The sequence below is a fragment of the Schistocerca nitens genome, chromosome 7 (genome assembly GCF_023898315.1).
Source record: "Schistocerca nitens isolate TAMUIC-IGC-003100 chromosome 7, iqSchNite1.1, whole genome shotgun sequence".
Taxonomy (NCBI): Eukaryota; Metazoa; Arthropoda; class Insecta; order Orthoptera; family Acrididae; genus Schistocerca; species Schistocerca nitens.
This window is the reverse complement of record NC_064620.1, coordinates 364381605-364405217: the sequence shown is the minus strand read 5'-3', so window position 1 is coordinate 364405217 and position 23613 is coordinate 364381605. Positions and strand designations below refer to the sequence as shown.

Sequence of the window (23613 nt, the reverse complement as noted above, 5' to 3'; positions counted from 1 at the left end):
TTGTAAAGAGACGTAACTTCAACATATTTTAGACAGTATGGAAATGTGCTGATAAGATATTGATTACACAAATAACTTCCAAGACAGAACCCAACTCACATGAACTCTCTTCGATTAACTTCACTGATATGTTATCATAACCACTGGAGTACTTTGATTTTAAGGATTTTATGATTGATGCTACTTCTTTGGGAGAAGTGAGTGTCATATCCACTTTACTGAAGTTATTTGTAGAGACTGGTCACAGATACTCCATTGTATGATTTACTGAACTCGACATCCTCAAGCTGTCAGCAAGAGAAACAAAATACTTGAAGAGTTTGCAACACAACATGCACTAGTTACCGATATCTCCATTTATTTTTACAGCTATCTTTTCGTCTTCCTTTCTGGCCTCACGTTTCTCTGTCTTCACTATACCCCATATAGTTTTTAATTTGTTGCCTGATGTAATTATTTTGTTCTCATGATAAAGTTACTTAGATTTCTGGATTACTACTTCAGTATTTTGCAGTATTCTTTGTAATGCATTACAATGCTAATATAAGAGCTGTTCCTACATAGTAGATAGAGTTTCCTTTTTGTCCCACATTATACCTTTATTCCTTGTGTAATCCATGGTGACCTCTGTTTGATCTGAGTTACCTTGAGAGGAAAACAATTTTCAAATGAGGAAGTAACTTTATTAATGAATGATTTGTATTTTCCATTTGAGTCAGAAGTACTGTAAACATTTGTCCAGTTCATGTCTTTGAGCAATCTCCTAAAATTCCCAATTTTTGACTGATTTTTTTAACCTCCTGTACTCAGGTATAATAGAGTTTATATCTTGACAAGTTTTAACATTTAACATAAGATGCTGCAAGTCATGATCAGAGAGCCCATTTACTATTGGTTTTGTGATATGACTTCTTTCCTCTAGATTTGTCTACAAAGATATGATCAACAGCATTATCAGAACATTTACATACCTTAGTTGCAAAGTTCATAGTAGGAATTAAATTTAATGACAGTGTTACTGATGACAACAATTGTTCACTGACAGAGCTTTTGAGTAAATCCAAATTAAAAATCACCAACCACCACTTTTTCTGTCTTTTTTACTGTGAGATGGGACAACAGAGCTTCCAGATTTTTAATGAAGAAGTTAAAGTTTCCTGAAGATGCTCTGTATGTACTTACTATTATAAAGGACTTTTTCTATTTGTACAGGGTGAACAGAGAAAAGGAAATCAATACATACTGTACCTTGGAACACATATCAAGGTGATATTTGCCAAATATCCATTTGAAAGACCAAAAATCACCATGAGTATGATGTAATACACATCTGAATTTATAAGCAAAGGCATGCCATGGTGTCTCGGATGGGCATTGCACATCAGAAATAGTGGAATAAACACAACTCTTAAGATGCTGATAAGCCCTATCAGCCACGCACTGCCACGGGGCTGCAACAAAATACACATTTTCAAAAACATGATGAACTACTTACTGTAGTGGTGATATAATTTGAACTTTTTTTTAATCTGAGAGGTGTTCTATCATGAAATCCATGTCTTCAGTTATAAACACTGAACTACTTTACAACTACTGACGGTATGTCATCAGTTTGGACACTAGCTCCTACAAAGACATGTTTAAGTGGATAGTAGTATAATAATACATTAAACTTAAAAAGAAATGGAAGTGTCTTGACAAAACCAAATTACTAAATTTTTTTCACTACATTTGCAATAAAAATTCTAGTTTTTATGCAGAAAATACTACCAAAAGTAACTAACTTTCCTTAGCATTAATAATATACGTGCAAACAAACATTAACAGTAATTTCACACACCCATTTCAAAATTCCAGCAGTGATTCGACCAATGTAATCACACAAACTGAAGATCAAGTAAGCAACCACAGGAACAAAGTAGATATCTGTAAAAAAGCAAATTAAATTTTTGTAATTTTGTTCCATCCAGTAAACTATGAGAATTCACTGAAATATATATAAGATGGAAACAATGGTGACAGAATGTTGATCGAAATAAATTGGGCAATGCTGAGGAAATTAAATTAGGAAATGAGGCACTAAAAGTAGTAGAGGAGTTTTGTTGTTTGAGTGCAAAATAACTGACGATAGCCAATATAAAATAGAGTCTAGCAGTAGAGCTTCTGGAAAAGAGAAACCTCTTAACATTTAATGCAAATATACATGTTCAAGTCACATTAATGTGATCACCACCTAAGTTCGACTTCAACAGGCAATAACCACTCAGATAGCATGTGGCAGCACTAGCACTGGATGGTATATAAAGCATGTCAGGGGATGTGGAAAACAGTGCAGTCGTCATCTTAATATGGAAATGGAGAGCTCTATCTGATGTCCAAATGGGCATGATCACTGGCTTTCTGGTCAAGAGAGGAAGTGTTTCTAGAATGTCTAAGTTTGTAAACTGTTTGCATCCCACCATGGTTAAAGTATACAAGGCATGGCAAAATGGTGCTATCAAAAACCAGCATTGAGGCAACTGTGATCCACCATATGCCATAGATGACTAGGGTGAATGATGGATGTGGAGGTGCATATGGGCTAATAGACGTGCACCTGTTGAGCAACTGACAACCCAGATGAATCAAGGGGCTAACAACAGTATCTCCTCAGTGACTGTTCAGCAAATGTTGCAGCATATGTGCCTCCGCAGCAGGCATCTGGCTCATGCACCCAAGCTGACTGCTGTTCATCAGTGATGAAGATTGGAATTTGCATACCAACACAGCAACTTGCTGTTCACTGAATGGCAACAGGTGGCCTTTTCAGACGAATCATGTTATATACATTATATACATTGACGTGAAATACCAAAGCACACACCCTGAAAGAATTGTTGGAAGGGTACAGGAAGGAGGATTGTTTTCTTGGCATTCTTTCCATTATCTCATCATTCTAAAAGGCACAATGGATCAATTGAAGTATACAGCTATCCTTGGGGTCCATGCACATGACTGTACCTCAGCATGATGGCATCTACCAGCAGCACAACACAATTTGCCACACAGCTTTCAGCGTATGAGCATGATTCGAAGAGCATCAGGATGAATTTAACGTGCTCCCTGACCTCCAAACTCCCTGGACTTATACCCAATCGAGAATCTATGGGACCTCGTCAATCGGGCTGTTAGCACCAATCCTCAACAGAGAAACCTAGCACAGCTTATGATGACACTAGAGTGGGCATCGTTCCACACCCCTGCTGGTATCTTTTGGAACCTCACGGACACACTTGCTGCAAGTCTTTTAGTGGTCCACTTTCAGCCTTTTGACATGTGGTCACAATGTGACTGACAGTGTGTATGTTACGAAGTCTTTTCTGAAGGTGTTTGCCCACTTTGCATGAAACTGAAATGTGTACAATAAAGTTCAGACATGAACAGAATAGAAACTTTTGAAATGTGGTGCTACAGAAGAATGCTGGAGATTTGGTGGGTAGATCGGGTGGGGAAATTGTACAGTTTTTTATTATCTGCATTAAGTCAGTCTTCAGACAGAAGACCAATCCCTGACCATAGAGACAATCTATTAATAGGAAAAATAGGAATGGTAGTCATTAGGTGATAGGCAAAGTTGCCAAAATTTGTATACACAATAAATAAAAATGGTGATTGTTGAAAAGACATTTATTATCTGTGCTGATATGTAAAGTACTAGAGCTAACTGAGGTATCTAAATAAAAATTTTTTTATGACTGGCAGTTACAATACTTAACATACCAGCACCAGTTAAAAAAATTCTAAATATTAACTCAATATGCTTCTATGGAAAACTTTTCACTGTTACCCAACACATACAACATGATTACCAGATTATACATTTTTACATACAAACATGGGAACACAAAGTTAGTTCCAACTTTATGAGGTACAAAGAATTTCTTTATAACAGAAACAATTGATTATTGACAAAATTATTTAATTGGATAGATAAAAATATATACTCACCAAGCGGTGGAAAAACACACACATTAAGGACGTTTGTAATTGGCAAGCTTTTGGAGCCAGTGACTCCTCCTTCAAGCACAAGGGTTGATGGGGAAGAAAGAAGGGTGAAGGAAAAAGGACTGGAGACGTCTAGATAAGGGGCAGATTTCAGGAAAGTCACCCAGAACCACGGATCAGGCGAGACTTACCGTGTGGGATGAGAAGGAAAGATTTATCATTGGGCGTGACTGTCCCCGCTGCAAGACTTGCCCTATGCACACTCCTACCAACACATGTAATAGCCTTGTAACTGGCAAAACATATATTATCAAAGAGAGAGCCACCTGAGAAACAGCACGTCATACACCAGTGCTTGTGTAAACACTGTTTGGCCTTCTATATGGGCATGACTACCACCAAATTATTAATTTGGGTGAATGGGCATAGGCAGAGGTTGTATACTGGCAACTCACAATATCTTGTTGTACAGCACGCTCCACAACATGACATACATGACCTTGGCACCTGTTTCACCACACACGCCATCTAGGTTCTACCTCCAGACTCCAGTTTCTTAGAACTCCACAGGCGGGAACTAGCCCTACAACATGTCCTTGGTTCTCACCACCCACCTGGCCTTAATTTACATTAATTTCTTCTTTCTCAGCTTTTCTTCTCTGTAACTACTCTTTGCTTCACTCCATTTTAGTTTTCTACATCTTTCATTGTCTTTCCCATCTATTTTTCACCACCACCTTCCCACCTCTGTTATGTACAATGCACTTAGCTTTTCACTCTGTTTAATTCATGCATGATGTCTAAGCAGTAATCTCTGTCTGCGTATTACCCTGTCTTCCACCTTTAAGCTCAGGTTTTTCCTTCTCATTCTGTATAGCAGGTCTTCCCTGACACCCCAAATATACCCGTTTTCCTAGACCTCACCAGACCTTTTCCTTCATCCCTTCTGCCTGAAGGAGGAGCCACTGGCTCCGAAAGCTTGCCAATTACAACAATCTTTTATGTGTGTGTTTGCCACCAATGGTGAGTAGATTTTTTATCCATCCAATTAAATAAAGAATTTGTTTAGTGTTTTTCAGACCAAAAGACCTTTTTCCTGTTATTGAAGTATGCAGCAAAAGCAAATCTGCAGCACTTACCACTCCAAGCAGAACCATTCCCTTTCTTTGTTGAATTTATAAGGACAGTCACAGAAGGGTATAAAGAAAGGGTCACGAAAAAAGTCATCCACACTGAGAATCCGTACACCCACATCTACAGAAAGGGTACACAAAAGTTAGCGTTTGGTTATTACAGCACATATAACTGAGCTACAATGACATGCACATTAATACAGTAAACTATTGTCTGACAAAGATAAGGTACTCATGTCCCTCGTTTTCTAGAAATCTCTGTTAATACAAGACACAGATATTCATGAATACCTCCAAGGTATACTGTATGGAAACTACAAGACATACAAAAAAAAAAAGACACACATCAGTAGCTAGAGCATCTCTCTAAGTTTCAATCATGATGAATGCAGTGTGCAGTGGAGTATTTTGCAGTGTGCAGTGGAGTATTTTGCACTACACAGCAGGTGTATGAGAATTTTTAGGTAAATTATCCACTCTGTATTATTGTATCTAACTAGCTTGTGTCTGCAGACAGAAACACAAAGAACAGATTTCCAAAGTCGACTGTTGTCGCACCTTCCGAGGCAATTTCTGTCACCAGCTTCAATGAACTGCACACATGTACTGACATTTAGCATGTCACAAACGGCGCCCATATTGGTAATGTGAGTTAAAAACATGAATAGATGCTCTACCTACTAATGTGTTGCAAGTTTTTTTTATATGTTTTACAGTTTTCATGCTGTTGTCTTCTGAAATGCTGGTGGTACTTACTGATCAACCTTGTGTCATACTCACAGCACACAGCTATTAATGTTGTTAGGAAAGATTATATGTGAAACATTATCCTGTTAAATGCACACACACAGTTCACAATGTAAAAAAAAAATTAGTTTATATCTACTAACCAACTGCTAAAATTAATGAAAAAGATGCATCATTATGCACATGCTAGTACTAACATCATAAAGTTATGAATGAACTGTTGAATTATGTATTACATCATATCCTTTGATATGAACTGGTTTTTCTTTTCTTTTTTTTTTTTTTTTAATTTAATTCAGGGTAACGAGCAGAGGACAGTTGAATGAGTGGGACAGACTTTCAAGTACCAGTGTAGTACCTAAAATCAAACAATAATGACCCAAACTAATAACGACATATACTTCTAACATTTCTGGAGGTTTCTTTCTAATAAAAAATGTGGAGGAGGATATCCACATAAACTTAATTATGCCTAATCTCCTGGTATTTTGTGTTTAATTAATTTCCTTCGGAGATGTTCTCTATTTTTTTTTTTTTTTTTTTTTTTTTTTTGGGGGGGGGGGGGGGGGATTATAGAAACTTCAATACCAGAGATCATGGTTTTCAGAAAGTTGTCAACTGCTGCTGTCATCTCATAGATAATCCATCACTTACACTAGCTTCTTTCAACTCAGCTGGCATTGTTACAGATGTAGGTATCCATTTAATTTAATGAAGTACATATTAAATTACCAAAAGAAGATCTACAGCAAGCACATACATTACTAAATGACTAAATGGTCATCTAGTACCAGTTGCAGATCTCCTATATAATGACTTCTGGGAGGGGGGGGGGATGATTTGATTTTCAGTACTTCGTTTATTATGGACTAAATTTCAAAATTTAAAATTTTGTCATAATCTACTTGTTACGAGGTATAACAGTAAAGGTTTAACACAATTAGTTAAGTAATTAAAGTTAGAAACTGTGTATATGAATTAATCAGAGTTGAGAGGCATTAAGTTCAAATGTGCAATTTTTTTTTAAGATCATGAACTATTTAGACAACCCGCATCAAACTGCACTGAAAATCATTAAGTCACCCTTCCACTTGTATGTTGAACTGATGCTGCACCTAATGTGTGCGAATGAGAAGAGCATTAAACTATGGACTTTTTATCTTTCAGCTTTGTGTCATTGTGTATACTGCCAACACTGGTAGGTGTTGATTTCCGCACAGTTCTTTCCGTGTGGTTTCATATTCATTCAGTTGTTGCTTGTTAGTTGTGCGGAAGTCAGTATTTCACTATTTCACTCAAAAGAAACAGAAATAATTCTGCTCATATGAAAAATTTAATAAAGCAAACCATTACAAATGGTGTACATTACATTAACTAAAGTGCAAAACACATCCACAATAACAAAAACAGGTCAGTACAAACTTTTACTATGACAATACTGACAATAATAAGCTTTATTTTCACTATATCATTTTCTGATGCAGGGTTATATATGCTAATGAATCCTGTATTCTTTCCCAATGTCTATAACAGATCACATGATTAAATATGCCCAAGTTTTAAACAATCATTTTGATTGCCAATGCTGGAAAGGCTGTTTTTAGAGAATCAATATGTCTGCTTGTGTCTGCATATGTGTGGATGGATATGTGTGTATGCGCGAGTGTATACCCATCCTTTTTTCCCCCTAAGGTAAGTCTTTCCGCTCCCGGGATTGGAATGACTCCTTACCCTCTCCCTTAAAACCCACATCCTTTCATCTTTCCTTCTCCTTCCCTCTTTCCTGATGAGGCAACAGTTTGTTGCGAAAGCTTGAATTTTGTGTGTATGTTTGTGTTTGTTTGTGTGTCTATCGACCTGCCAGCGCTTTCATTTGGTGAGTCACATCATCTTTGTTTGTAGATATATTGTTCCACTTTTTGTTATTTTGTAATGTGTGGATCCATAGAGGGCAGGTTTGTCAAAAATAATATTACAGTTTCCACTCCACTGGAATGAAGTGGGTGTTTACTATACTGAATATGTTAATAAATGGGAACTATTCCAAGATAAATGCAAGAAGAATATAAAAAGAAATAAAATTGCTGAAATCGTCCTGAAAACAATACATGAACATGTACAATCTTTTCTTCTGAAGTCCATGGTATCCTGGAGAGGAAATTAAGTACTTTGATTCTCAGCTGTGTGTGAAAACTATGTATAAAATGCACTGTAATGCTTATCCATATGCTGCTGTGAAATACAATTTCTACAGGCAGTATTCTGGGAAAACACGATTTCTAAAGGCAGTATTGTGGAAAAAAATATGGTTATACATTCAACAGACCACAAACGGTTGTTTGTTCTCTTTATGAGGAGCTTAAAATGAAATTAAAAAGTTGTCATCTCTGTGAAGCTCCAAACTTGCAGCCACGACAGATTTGGAGTTTCATCTTCGAGTGAGTCTAAAGTTTTGTGAGTCCCTGAAGGAAGTCGAGTTCACTGTCTTCAAAATGAAGAAATGGATGCTGTTGCCTTTGACTATATGCAGAATTTTCTCTTACCAGAAATACCTGTGCAAAAAGTATTTTATCTGTGGCAACTATGATTAAGGTTTTTTTTTTTTTTTTTTTTTTTTTTTTTTGTGGTTTTCGGGCGCACAACTTCAATGGTCATTAGCGCCCTGACTACTCTAAGAATGCACCGCGAGGCACAACTTGACAACAACAACTAAAAGGGAAAACACAATAAAAGACAGACTGACAGGCATAGGATTAAAAAACATCATCAAATGTCCTTAGCGAGGTTTGTCAAATTGATAAAACAAAGAACACGAGCAGCTGCTCGTGGGTCATCCGCTAAAATGGCATCTAAAGTAGTAGGCAGGTTAAGATCGAGGCGCAGTGTTTTAAGATCGGGACAGGACATTAAAATGTGACTAACCGTCAGCAAGTGCCCACATGGGCAGAACGGCGCCGGCGCAGCCGTCAGCAGATGGCGATGGCTGAACCGGCAGTGTCCAATTCTTAACCTTGCTAAAACGACCTCCTCCCGCCGAGAAGGGCGTGAGGAGGACGTCCAAGCCACGGGAAGAGGTTTTAAGGCCCGAAGCTTGTTGTCGGTAAGTGCAGCCCAATCGGCATGCCACAGCGACACAACGCGCCGACAAATGACCCTGCTAAAATCGGACGAAGGGACACAACAAGAAGCTGTCCGAGGCTGGAGGACCGCAGCCTTGGCCGCGGCATCTGCAGCTTCGTTCCCAGGGATACCGACATGGCCAGGAACCCACATAAAGCTAACCGGCGTACCGACGTCCACCAGCTGCTGAAGAGAGCGTTGGATCCGGTGTACGAAAGGGTGAACCGGGTACGGATCACTGAGGCTCTGGATGGCGCTCAGGGAATCTGAGCAGATGACATAAGCAGAATGTCGGTGGCGGCAGATGTACAGAACAGCCTGGTAGAGGGCAAAGAGCTCAGCTGTGAAGACCGAACAATGGCCATGGAGCCGGTATTGGAAACTTTGTGCCCCGACAATAAAGGAACACCCGACCCCGTCATTGGTCTTAGAGCCATCTGTATAAATGAAAGTCATGTTGTTGAACTTCGAACGAAGTTCCAAAAAACGGGAGTGGTAGACCGAACCGGAGGTGACCTCTTTTGGGAGCGAGCTGAGGTCGAGGTGAACGCGGACCTGAGCCTGGAGCCAAGGTGGCATGCGGCTCTCGCCCACTCGGAAGGTTGCAGGGAGTGAAAAATCAAGGTGTTGAAGGAGGCGACGAAAGCGAACTCCAGGGGGTAGCAAGGCAGAGACATACAACCCGTATTGAAGGTCAAGAGAGTCGTCAAAAAAGGAACGATAAGAAGGATGGTCGGGCATTGACAGTAGCCGACAGGCATACCGACAAAGCAGTATATCGCGCCGGTAGGTGAGTGGCAATTCGCCAGCGTCAGCATGAAGACTCTCTACGGGACTGGTATAAAATGCTCCGATCGCAAGTCGTAAACCCCGATGTTGTATGGAGTTGAGGCGGCGTAAGATGGATGGCCGTGCAGAGGAGTATACGAAGCTCCCATAATCCAGCTTGGAGCGGACGATCGACCGATATAGACGAAGTAGGACGGTTCGATCCGCTCCCCATGACATACCACTGAGAACACGGAGGACATTTAAAGAACGGGTACAACGGGCGGCCAAATATGACACATGTGGAGACCAGCTAAGTTTCCTGTCAAAGGTAAGGCCTAAAAATTTGATTGTCTCCACGAGTGGGAGAGCAACGGGACCGAGTCGTAAGGACGGTGGGAGAAACTCTTTGTAGCGCCAGAAGTTAATACAGACCGTCTTCTCGGCAGAAAAACGGAAGCCATTGGCGACACTCCAGGAGTAAAGACGGTCAAGAGAACGCTGAAGACAGCGCTCCAAGACACGTGGACACTGCGCGCTGCAATAGATGGTAAAATCGTCCACGAAAAGGGAGCCTGATACATCAGCTGGGAGGCAATCCATTATTGGATTGATCGCGATGGCGAAGAGAGCGACGCTCAAAACTGAGCCCTGTGGCACCCCATTCTCCTGGCGAAAGGTGTCGGACAGGACAGAACCAGCACGTACCCGAAACTGTCGATCCATTAAAAAGGAACGAATAAAAAGAGGGAGGCGACCGCGAAAGCCCCATGTATGCATGGTGCGGAGAATGCCCGCCCTCCAACAGGTGTCGTAAGCCTTCTCCAAATCAAAGAACACAGCCGCGGTCGGGCGCTTCCGCAAGAAGTTATTCATGATGAAGGTCGACAAGGTAACCAGATGGTCGACAGCAGAGCGGCGCCTTCGAAATCCACATTGTACATTGGTAAGTAGGCGTCGAGACTCGAGCAGCCAAACCAATCGAGAGTTAACCATTCGCTCCATCACTTTACAGACACAGCTGGTAAGCGAGATAGGTCGATAACTGGAAGGCAAGTGCTTGTCCTTCCCCGGCTTAGGAATCGGGACAACAATAGACTCGCGCCAGCATGCGGGAACATGTCCCTCAATCCAGATGCGATTGTAAGTACGAAGAAGAAAACCTTTACCCGCAGGAGAAAGGTTCTTCAGCATCTGGATATGAATAGAATCAGGCCCTGGAGCGGAGGACCGTGATCGGCCAAGTGCGTTTTCCAGTTCCCGCATGGTGAATGGGGCATTATAACCTTCACGATTCGAGGAGCGGAAGTTAGGTGGCCTCTCCTCCTCTGCCTGTTTGCGGGGGAGGAAGGCAGGGTGGTAATGAGCGGAGCTCGAAACCTCGGCGAAAAAGCGGCCGAAGGCATTGGAGACAGCCTCAGGGGCCACAAGGACTTCATTCGCGACCTTCAAGCCAGAAACTGGGGAGTGGACCTTAGTGCCAGATAGCCGGCGCAGGCTACCCCAGACAACAGAAGAAGGAGTAGAACTGTTGAAGGTGCTGGTGAAAGCAGCCCAGCTGGCTTTCTTGCTTTCTTTAATAATACGACGACACTGAGCACGTAATCGTTTATAATTAATGCAATTCGCCACTGTAGGGTGGCGTTTAAAGGTGCGTAAAGCACGTCGACGAGCACGTAAAGCGTCCCTACATGCTGCGGTCCACCAGGGGACCGGTACGCGACGTGGAGAAGAAGTAGGGTGAGGGATGGAATATTCAGCAGCAGCGAGAATGACTTCCGTGAGGTGTGCGACCTGACGATCGCAGCTTGTGAAGGTTTGATCCTGAAAGGTCGCCCTGGAAGAGAAGAGCCCCCAGTCTGCCTTGGAGATGGTCCAACGAGAGGAGCACGGAGAGGGAGTATGCTGCAGGAGATGGATAACACACGGGAAGTGGTCGCTCAAATATGCATCAGCAAGTGCATACCACTCAAACCGGCGTGCAAGTTGGGGAGTACATATAGAGAGGTCTAAATGGGAATAGGTATGAGATGTGTCCGAAAGAAAAGTAGGGGCGCCAGTATTGAGGCAGACAAGATTGAGCTGGTTGAAAAGGTCTGCTAACAAGGAGCCCCTCGGGCAGGATGCTGGAGAGCCCCAAAGAGGATGGTGGGCATTGAAGTCTCCAGTTAACAAAAATGGTGCAGGTAGCTGAGTAATAAGTTGCATCATGTCTGCCCTGGTAACGGCAGATGACGATGGAGCGTAAACGGTACAAAAGGAAAACGTGAAAGTGGGGAGAGTAATGCGGATGGCTACTGCCTGCAGGCCGGTGTGCAACGTGATGGGATCGTAGTAAATATCATCCCGGACCAGCAACATAACCCCTCCATGAGCTGGGATACCGACCACAGGGGGTAGGTCAAAACGCACAGAGGTGTAGTGTGCCAAGGCAATTTGATCGCATGGGCGTAGCTTCGTTTCCTGGAGGGCTACGACGAGCGGACGATGCGAGCGGAGCAGCAACTTCAAGTCCTCTCGGTTGGAGCGAATGCTGCGAATATTCCAGGTAATAAGTGCCATCGTAAGAAAAGGAAGATGAGAGAAGGGGTCACCTCGAAGGCCGCTTAGGGCCTGGCTTCGAGCGAGCACTGCCGCCGCTAGCAGGAGGCGGACAGTCATCGTCCATGGGGTCTATAGGGTCATCGGCCATCTCAGGAGGATGGCCGGGAGGGGGAGCTTCCTCCGCCGGTGAACGGCCAGACGTTCGGCTACCAGCGGTGCGGCCAGGCGAAACGGATGACGGCCTGGGGCGGCAACCGCTGGGTGGCGCAGGAGAAGAAAGGCGCCGCGGCGGAGAAGGAGAACTGTGCTTCCTATGCGCCTTTTTAGAAGGACGTTTGGTGGAAGTACCGGTCGAAGGCTGGGAGGTCGAGGAACGGAGGAAGTCTGCACGGGATGGTTCCTTCTTGAAGGCCCGTGCATCTGACTTCGGGGTCTTCGACTGAGCAGAAGCTGAGGAAGTGGCTGGTGTCTGTGGGGTGATGGGAGGAAGAGGAGACGTCGACCGCGCGATCTTAGCACTGGCCGAACGGACGACCGTGGTGCTGAAGGTCAGATCGCATGTCTGGGTTGCTACCTCCCGGGTAGTCCGAGGAGAGGCGAGGACAGTGCTGTATTTCCCCGCTGGGAGCAGCGTGGGCTTCCTACTAGCCAATAGCTTGCGAGCAGCCGAGGTGGACACTTTCTCTTTGACCCGAATTTCCTGGATACAGCGTTCTTCCTTATAGACAGGACAGTCGCGGGAGGATGCGGCATGGTCACCCTGACAGTTCACACAACGAGGAGACGGAGGTGGACAGTCACCCTCATGGGCATCCCTGCCACAAGTGACACATTTAGCCGCATTGGAACAAGACTGTCGAGTGTGATTGAAACGCTGACACTGGTAGCAGCGCGTAGGTGTCGGGACATAGGGGCGAACTGAAATGACCTCGTAGCCCGCCTTGATGCGCGATGGCAGCTTAACACTATCGAAGGTTAAGAAAAGTGTCCGGGTCGGTACAAGGTCATTGTTGACCTTTTTCATGACCCTATGGACAGCCGTCACGCCCTGCTCAGCGAGGAAAGATTGAATCTCCTCGTCAGTCAAGCCGTCGAGGGATCTAGTATAGACCACACCACGAGACGAATTCAAAGTTCGGTGAGCCTCCACCCGGACAGGGAATGTGTAAAGGAGTGTGGCCCGAAGCAGTTTTTGTGCCTGAAAGGCGCTCTCAGTTTCGAGTAATAGGGTACCGTTACGCAATCTGGTACAAGATTTGACAGATCCAGCTATGGCATCGACGCCCTTCTGGATAACGAAAGGGTTGACAGAGGAAAAATCCTTTCCTTCCTCAGATCGAGAAACGACGAGGAACTGTGGGGCAGGCGGTAGTATTTTTGTCACTGTTGGCTGGTCACGTTTCCGTTTGTGGGTCGAAGTCGAAAGCGATGGAGTAGAATCCATTGCGGAGGAATCCCCCATGATTGCCAGCGTCTCCGATGGCGCGCTCCTTCCTTGTGGGGACCCTCTCAGAGGGCACTCCCGCCTTAGGTGAATGTTTACACCTCAGGTCACACCTCCCGAGAAACAGACGGAGGGACCAATCGGCATGGTCAGAAGGTATCAGCTCAGGCAATCACCCCTCCCCGGGCCTGGCCTTTACCAGGGGGTACGCGCGTGCCTTACATGTCTACCCAGGGCGGGGACTTACGCGTTACCCCGTCACCGGCTACGCGTGCGAACGCGTGGGTCGGCCTTCAGACACGCACAGGGAGGAAGGAAGAAGAGGAAAAAGAAGAGAGAGGGAGAAAGAGGACAGACTGTCTCAAACGCCGAGGCGGAGACCAGAGAAGGCAAGGAGAAGAAGGCAATGAGAAAGCAAGGAGAAGGAGGCAAGGAGAAGGCAAGGAGAAGAAGGCAATGAGAAGGCAAGGAGAAAAAGGCAATGAGAAGGCAAGGAGAAAAAGGCAATGAGAAGGCAAGGAGAAAAAGGCAATGAGAAGGCAAGGAGAAAAAGGCAATGAGAAGGCAAGGAGAAAAAGGCAATGAGAAGGCAAGGAGAAAAAGGCAATGAGAAGGCAAGGAGAAGTCAAGGGAAAGAGTAAGGAAGACAGTGAAGTGGAGAAGAGCAAAAAAAGGAACCAACAAAAGGAATGAAGAAACGAGAAGTGAAAAACCAAAAAGACCACGATTATAGGTCGGGAAACCGTCCGTCTCCGGACGCAGGCGCTAACTACCCCCGTGAGGGGGATGGTCTCCTTTTAGTCGCCTCTTACGACAGGCAGGAATACCTCGGGCCTATTCTAATCCCCGGACCCGCAGGGGGGTATGATTAACGTGTTCAGTATTCGTAATTTAAAAGATGATAGCATCATGATATATGCTTACAATGAGGGTGATGAAAGAAAATGTTCGAGTGAGGTGTGCACTTTTCTATACCACTATATTAAAAGCTACATTCCAGATACCATCAGCTTGTTCTACATGAATGTACTGGATGAAACCAAAATCACACAATGGTGAGAATGGTCTGGGACTGACTGTAGCTTTTAAATTTGAGTCAATTACCCAAATGTTTCTTGAAAGTGGTCATTCATTCCTACCATGTGATAAAAGTTTTGGGGTATTGAAAAAGATAATAAAAATTTTGACAGTTTATAGCCCAGGGATTGCTAAGGACTCCAAAAAGATAAGAAATATATATTTTCCCCCTTAAACTTTAAGTAATGCAAGAACAAGATTGGAGAGGTTGAAGTGTCTAATTACATCAACTCACCTGTGTATCGCATATTTTTTCTTGGAAGGCCAAGGTCACTGCAAAATCTTACCATGCCACCCAAAAACATATAAAAGAACAAAGTTCCCATAAATTTTGAAAAGCGACAGGACATTGAAAAGATAGTAAAGTATGTTTCTCACGATGCTAAGGAATTTTATGAGAACATTATGGTTTTGTTGCATCTCTACAGTTTTTTCCTTCTCCGGAAAGTTTGTGCAAATTGACAAATGCCTTTCAGCTCCAATCAATTCATATGTATTTACAATTTTTTTAAATGGTTCCTTTCTCATCTGTTAATTTATACATTGACTCGTTTAACACATACGTAGTTTCTACTCTTTGACGGGACTTATGGATTATGATGAATAAATCAATCAAATATTGGGGGGAAATCTTTTTTCCAGTTTATAAGAGCAATGTGAGACAACATGAGATAATTAGAACAGACACTTCTGACAGACATGATACAGACTCAGTTGTTCGTGTGAGGTATTTTATCCTTTTAAAGGGACCGTTCATTTTGCTTCACTATATTAGGAGGCTAAACAAACTACGTTTGAGAATGACATTTGTGTAACTACTATGTACATACCTTACTGAGAATTGTTTTATAAGAAATTTCTCTTACAGGCTGCCTGTCAATTGCTTCAATTGTAGCAGGTTCATATTGTAGTGTACTCACTGCTTCTTTTTCTTTTGTAAAATACTGGAAGAATACCTGTAAAGAACAATCAGGCACATCATATTGGGAATTTGAAATTCAGTATCAATATTGAGAAATACTGGACATGGCAAAATGTTTGTCTATAAAATTTTGTATGTATCAAATGGCACAAGAGAGGTAGGAGTAAACAGTCATAGAAACTCTAGCATTATTGTGTTTCTGTGTGCGCCAAATGACAAGAAGTAAGAATTGCTTAGGAAAGTCACCAAGCCCTCACTGTATTCTTTACTATCGATGAAGGAAAGAAGGAAAATCCATGTTTGAGGCACTTTCACCAATTGATGTCATGAATGTAGGTTGCTATATCTTTCTCAGCAGATTTTTTTAACAAGTTTTTAGAAATTATACCAAAGGCAGCTATCATAATTTTTAAGATTTCTCTCATTTGGTGTGTGTATGCGCACACACGTGCGTGTTTGCATGCACAAATGTTTGTTATTCTCTATACTCACAGAATCATTATGTGTACAGTGATGCACTGTGACAAATATTGACAGCTTCAGGCACACCCTTTTTTCACTCTCATGGCATTTGGTCACTGACACTGAAACTGTGCTAAGGCCTTATTTGTTTGTTACCAACATTGTCATTATCATTTCTATATAGTAGCATCGATGTACCAAAACTTTGCAGCACAGGCAGAAGAGGAAGAATAAGAATAAGAAGAAGAAGAAGAAGAAGAAGAAGAAAATGTAACTTAAATAACACCAAACATTATCTTGTCAGTAGTTATAACAATCAGTTTCTGGAATAAACATTTCAATAGTGCCACTATCATCTTGCCTTTCATATCTTTCAAGATACTCCTTAAAGAAAGTTACATATAAAATATGTAAGTGCACTTAGCGCATTGGCAGATTTTCCGTTGCATGCTACTGCTGGAAATAGTTTCTGTGATGAGACATGGAAAGTCACCATAGTGAATCATGAGTCACATAAAGGAGCCAAATGAGATTCTCATTCATAATTTCCAATGATTCATAAATAAGGTTAGCTGATATTTTATTCTATTAAGTTAGAATTTAATCACATTTTAAAATTTTCAGCAAAAATCAAAAATAAGACATACAATTAAGTTATTGCAGTGGTGAATGTATATCTAGGGGTAAGCTACACATCAGTCTACCAATTATAGTAATTGTATTTTCGCATTGCAATTTGTTGGCTTTGCCAACTCACAAGCAAATTACCACATTCCATCATACCATAGGCCTCAGGCTTCACTGGAGGATGCTAAGTTCACCGGACTTGGATACGATGTGACGTCATTATGACGTTTACACGCTACATCGAAAACGATACAAACCGTATATCGGCTATTCGACTTTTGTGAACTTTCGAGAGGTTGTGACAGGGTAGCGCTGTGCTCTGCGCCATTTGTTTAAATGTGTTTTGCGTTCCTTGTGTTTAAATCGTGTATTGTACTGTGTTTGTGTCCTGTGCGTTCTTTTTCGTTTGCTCGTCTCTAATTATGTGTTCAGCATTCGAGAGACTAATGAGAGAAAAGCTGAAAGAGTTCAGTATCGATGACGACGGGCAATTACGTGGTTATTGTGAATCTCAAGCAGAAATTGATGTACTTCTGACCCAGCTGAAGTGCGTCATTTATTCGTACTCGGCGAGAAGAAGCACTCAGCAGCCAAAATCTTCAGATGCATCAAGACACTAACCTTTGGTTAAGATTACATTGAGAAATCCACTTCCCCTTGTATTTCATCTCTGGTCGACGATTTTTCTTCAACAATGCCTCATATTTTTCTTTTTCAGTTCGAAATTCAATCATTCTACACACCAGTCATTACTGGACACTAAGGTACCTGTCTCTGCGGTCCGAGTGTAAAATTACTTGGAATTATGGTTGATAAAAGACTATCTTTGGATGGACATATAAATTACTTGCACGAGTTCTCTTTCAGCTATATAAATTAAGAAAAAAAGTCAGCAAGAGTATGCTGCTACAATCTAATATGTACTGACAAGACCAATTGTATGAAACCATACTAAAATATTTATAATAAATAAATATTATTTTCGGCGTAAGCATTCAATACAACAATAACACAATCTAATCTGGTCGGGACATAAGAAGACTTCACTTTTTTACGAAACGTGTTGTCCGTGGTTTTTTCAAGGCCACGGTCCGGAATATTTCTATTAATATCCAGCTCTTTTACTTTTATTTTGTCGAAATACATATACGATGCCACACTGAGCTGTTATCAGAATCGCACATGTCAAAACAAACCACTAGCTGACGACAGTTTAGAATCTCGAACGTTCGTAAAAGTCGATAGGTGTGTTAATCGACTAAAGCGTTTATATGTCATAATGACGTCACATCATATCCAGGTTGGGTGAACTTAGCATCCTCCGGCTTCACTACAGGTCAGCATGTCAGCACATTTGATCCCTTCTAGTCACCAAAGGAATACAAAAATTGGCAGGCAATCTTAAAATTCATAATAACCATTTGTTCTGGCACTCTCAACACCAGAAACAAATGTAATCAATTCATATCTTATGTTGAAAGGAATCATTAGATTCAGTGAATCTCGCTGGCTACTCTGTATCATCACCCGATTGTGTACTACCAATGTCAACAAACTGTCAACATCAGCACACAATACAAGAGCTGCTGAGGCTGTAAGTGCACTTTAGCCCATTTCAGGGTACCAAAATTTATATGTCATCTTACGGTGCTTTCAGATGAGACAGTTGTAAGAGTTACAATGTGACTGAAGTTCTTGAATTACTGTTTGTCATTGTGTTTTTAACTGATAGTCAATAAAAGTCTTAAAAAATTGTCTAATTACATATTTTAATGGAAATCCTTGGAAAGAAAATAAACTGGAAGTTGAATAATACAGTTGGGGTTAAAAAGAAAATTGAACAAAACACATCTATAGAAATGCTACACAAATGTTACTAATTCCTGTATTGACATACCGAACGTGAAAGCACCAGATATGCGATCAATGATAGAATCAGTGTTCCATCAGCAATCATAAAGTAAACAAATGCACTGTTGACTGGTGTGGCTCCAATGCATAGGGACACAATTTCTGCAAGAGCAGCAAATATTCCTCCAAGAGCTTGACCACTGACAACAGCAGTGATATACCGAGATGGAAACTTTGCGACTATACCGAAGAGGCCACCTTGGAGTACAGCAGATGCAACTAGAGAACAGAAAGATTGAGGTGAGTCTCAGACAAATGGAGCTCTCAGAGTGGATATCACAGTTTTACTACACTTCCTTTTCACACACTGAATACTCAGGCAGATAAAGAAAAGCAGTAAATAATGGTGAATTACTGTTATTTTATACATGATTAACCAAACAGCTAACCCATAGTACAAAACATTCAATAGAACATTACTCACTATTAAGAACCACAACTGTTGCCAGCGTGACTATAAAAAAGATCTCCTGCCCTGAAACAGAGAAACAAAAACTTGAAGGAAAAAAAAACAACACTTGTTATTTTTCAAAATAAATCTACTGGATATTGCTTCCTTGTATGAAATGAACAAAATATTTTCAACCATAATTCTCCCCAAGAAATTTCAAAGTTTTTTAAGCCACAAATAAAGGCATATCAATCAGCTGTCCATTGTACCAATGTATTAACCACATGAAAACTTGGGTAATTAAACTAATTCACAGTTTATTTCTTGTTATTCTTCTGGAAACTTCAATGGCCCATTTACTGTAATTACACATATGTCTGGTAAGGTTGTTAGGTGTAGTGAGAAAGATTACATCTGCCAGCACCAGTTCACATGACAAAACACCCAGGGAAGATTTAAGAGCTTTGTGGACTGTCATGGCCTCATTTGTCACAATCAGGCAATGTTTACTGTCAGCTCTCCAGAATATCTATTAATGGCAACTGTCTGTTACAGGGTTTTCTCCTGGACTGTGATTCAGACTTTGCTGCTATGTAGCATAATGTTTTACTAGTACATAGACTTGCCTTTCTGACTAATCCGGTGCTGTCTTTGATCATCATTCAATCAACAGTTGTCTTTCCAGTGAATGAACCAACAGCATATGGGCCCACTGAGACCATGATTTATATAAGTGTTTCCCTGTCAAAACTACAGAGTCCTTCTCCACTAAAAAGTGAGTCATTTAACAAACTTCCACAGTTCTGAATTTGCCAAGAAGACTTTTTCATATATTTTCAGAAGAGTCAGGACCAATACTTTCTGTGAATTATTTGTAAATAATCTGTGCTTAATAAAGCATGTGTTGCTGAAGAATTAGGCTAACATTCACCAGGCTAATGTCATTTTTCATTACGCATCATACATACTACATATATAAACATAAGTAATGAAAACATTTAGTTTCCATAATGCTGAATACTAAAATGGAGATACAAAAGAAAACTCTACAGCAGATGCACATTGCAGGCTGATTGATTATTAAATTAGAAATGAATTAAATGGCAACATACTAAAATCTTCACTCAAACTGTACTGGTCCAGACCACAAAATAAAATTCCAGAATGTATACACACTTGCCTTCCCATCAGTTATAACAAAGGATGCATTCGTGACAAATAAATATTCTCTAATTGGAATGTAAAATCATTTACTGTGCTAAAAATGTGGTATACAGGAAAAACATACTAGCTCCATAAACAGAAGATATTTGCACAAGGTTATAAAGCCATGTATCAAACAACTATACAGACAAGTCAAAGGCACTTTATCTCATCAATGAGAAAAAGGAATTCCTAGTTGGATATTTGCCTTACTGACTAACTCACTGTCTGTAACCTCAAATCATATTGTGTCATTGTCACATAACCTTCAGAGAATAAGAATGTTATAACCAATAGAGAAGCACACAAAGCTTAATTCTGTAACCCCTGCATTTGTTGTAACCCCTGCAGTTGTCCTTGGCTGTTCCATCATGTAGCACACACTCCTGAATTCTGATGCTAGTAGGTACCCAAAGAATGTCAATTTCTTCCCCTACTTTTTTAAAATAGGAGTAATGGAGTTATTATGTCATGAGCAGTTTTATCATGTTGTAATGCATTCCTGTCTGATGTAAAGAGTCGACTAATCAACTTCAGAGCAGGAGCTTGGAATAGTGATGTTTCCAAACATTCAGCCTAATTCCCTTAACCTGATCCATACCTAATGTTTTTTAAAATTTTATTTTGTGAGGGTCCACAATCTCAAGGTGTTTTGAGAATGAAAGCATGGTCCAAGTAGGTTGTAATCTGTTCATTACTTGTGAAACTGGCCAATTTCAACCACGGACCAGTTTCAAGGACATATTTTAAGGTTCAGATCGCATTACACATTTTAATACATTGTTGTTACATGTTGACAGGTATACAAGATATTTCTGTGTGTATGTGGTACAAAAACAGCACAATAATGTACACAATTATGTACGTTAACTGATCCAACAGCCAATGGATGTAATCATGTACACTAATGTACTGATTCTGTGCCATATTCACACAATAAGCAAGCACAGCATACAAGCATGACCTCCACCTCTGGCCACTCTGGAGTGGGGAGGGGAAGGGGGAGGGGGAGGGATAGCAGGGTATGGATGGAGAAAGAGGAAGGAGTGCTGGATGGCAGAGTGTGCAGAGACTAGAGCTGGCAGGCCAAGGATGCCAGACACAGTGTTGGGAGGAAAGGGGAGGGAGGAATGGGGAGTAGAGGGGAGAGTGGCAGAGAAGTGGAAAAGACCAGTGGGTACACAGGTACAGAGAGGTGCACAGTGAGGGTGGTGGGACGCGAGTTGGGAGGAGGTGATAATACAGAGGGGGTGGAAACTGTTGGATGGAAAGTGTGGGGACAATACATTACCATCAATTGTAGCTGGGATGATTCCAGGAGCGGAGAATGTGTTGTACGGTTAACTCCCATGTGTGTAGTCCAAAAGCTGGTGGGTGAGGGGAGGATCCAGATAACCTGGGTTGTGAAGCAGCCAGTCTACATCTACATAGCTACTCCAAAAACAACCATACAGTGCGTGGCGGAGGGTACCCTGTAACACTACTTGTCATTTCCTTTCCTGTGCCCCTCACAAATACAGAAAGGGAAAAACGATTGTCTGCATGCCTCTGCGTGAGCCCTAATTTCTTATCTTCGTGATAATTATGTGGAATGTAAGACCTTAACTTTTTCCGGTGAATTGAATGTTCAAACAACTTACGGGTTTTCTGCCGGGTGACGTCATCAACCGCAGCCTATATTCTGACAGGAGCACACCCTGCCATTCTCAAGGCATAAATGCAAGGAGGAAGAAATGTGCAAGGGAATTTAATACTTCGGTTCACGGAGGAGAAACAAGGAAGATACCATACACAGAACAAGTGTCAACACAAACAAAGATAACCAACATCAGAAATATCGATAGTGACTATTAATCAACAGGTTAGGTAGCACTAATTCTGTCCCTCTGTTTTTTGATGAAAGACAGAGCCAGATTCCAAGCAGCATTTAAACAAAATCCACCATCTCTGTTTATAAGGTTGCGTGATTGTTTGATTTCAACAGCTTCCTTAATAACACTATCCCAATAGCTGAACATGCAAGCCAGAATCTCCGTGTTGTTGTATTCCATAGGATGACCAGTGTCAAGGCAATTTTCAGCAATAGCGGATTTGCTTGGCTGTTGTAAGCCTGTGTGATGCTTATGTTCAATACACCGGTCTTCCACAGTCCTGATTGTCTGACCAATATATGACATGCCACAACTGCAAGGAATACAATAGACACCAGCCTTACGCAAACCAAGATCATCTTTTATGGACACCAACAGGGCCTTAATCTTAGAAGGTGGTCGAAAAACACATTTCACGTCATATTTCTGCAAAATACGGCCAATCCTGTTGGAAATGCTTCGTGCATAAGGCAAAAATGCCGATGACTTAGGTGCCACTTCGTTGCTATCGTCACTGTCGTTGCAAAGAGGGCTGATAGCGTAACGCACGTTTGATCTGCCTCTCACTATAACCATTCTGATGAAAGGTGATTTCGAGATGTGATAGCTCAGCTGCCAAACTTTCAGGGTCTGAGATAAAGTGGCCCCTGTGAACCAAGGTACGAAGTACTCCTTCACACTGAGCTGGATGGTGACAACTATCAGTTTTCAGATACAAGTCAGTGTGAGTAGGCTTCCTATAAACAGAATGCCCCAATGTACCATCGGTCTTCCTTCTGACCAACACATCAAGGAAGGGAAGGAATCCATTCTCTTCCACCTCCATAGCGAACTGAATACTTGGGTGGATTGCATTCAGGTGTTCCAAAAACCGGTTTAAATTCTCACTACCATGAGGCCAAACAACAAAAGTATCATCTACATATCTGAAAAAACACACAGGTTTCAAGGTCGCTGACTCCAATGCACGTCCTCCATAAACAAATTGGCCACAATAGGTGACAACGGGCTTCCCATTGCAACTCCATCAGTCTGTTCGAAGTACTGACAATTGAATAAAAAGTAAGTGGAAGTCAGCACATGTCGAAACAAATTTGTTAACTCGACACCAAACTTAACCTCAATTAGCTGCAACGAATCAGAGAGAGGAATGCCGGTGAAAAGAGAAACCACATCAAAACTGACAAAAATATCAGAGTCATTCAAACGCAATCCCTGCAATCGATGTAAGAAATCTGCGGAGTTCTTAATGTGTTCACACCTACCTACTAGTGGGCTCAACAAACTAGCAAGATGTTTCGCTACACAATATGCCGGAGCACCAATATTAGAAACAATATGCCTCAACGGGACAACCTCTTTAAGGACCTTAGGGAGACCACATAATCTAGGTGGAATTAAGACTCTTG

At 41.7% G+C, this 23613-nt stretch overlaps 1 protein-coding gene across 1 annotated transcript in view; it reads right to left on the bottom strand.

Moving 5' to 3' along the window:
* Positions 1 to 23613, bottom strand: part of LOC126194759 (equilibrative nucleoside transporter 3) — an 83775-nt gene that overhangs the window by 20257 nt on the left and 39905 nt on the right. Inside the window, exons 6-11 of the mRNA XM_049933041.1 lie at positions 19164 to 19214; positions 18726 to 18958; positions 15648 to 15773; positions 5124 to 5238; positions 1841 to 1926; positions 1249 to 1451 (exon numbers count right to left, since the gene is read on the bottom strand). Of these exons, the coding sequence (XP_049788998.1) occupies positions 1249 to 1451; positions 1841 to 1926; positions 5124 to 5238; positions 15648 to 15773; positions 18726 to 18958; positions 19164 to 19214 (814 nt within the window). The remainder of the gene's footprint in view (positions 1 to 1248; positions 1452 to 1840; positions 1927 to 5123; positions 5239 to 15647; positions 15774 to 18725; positions 18959 to 19163; positions 19215 to 23613) is intronic.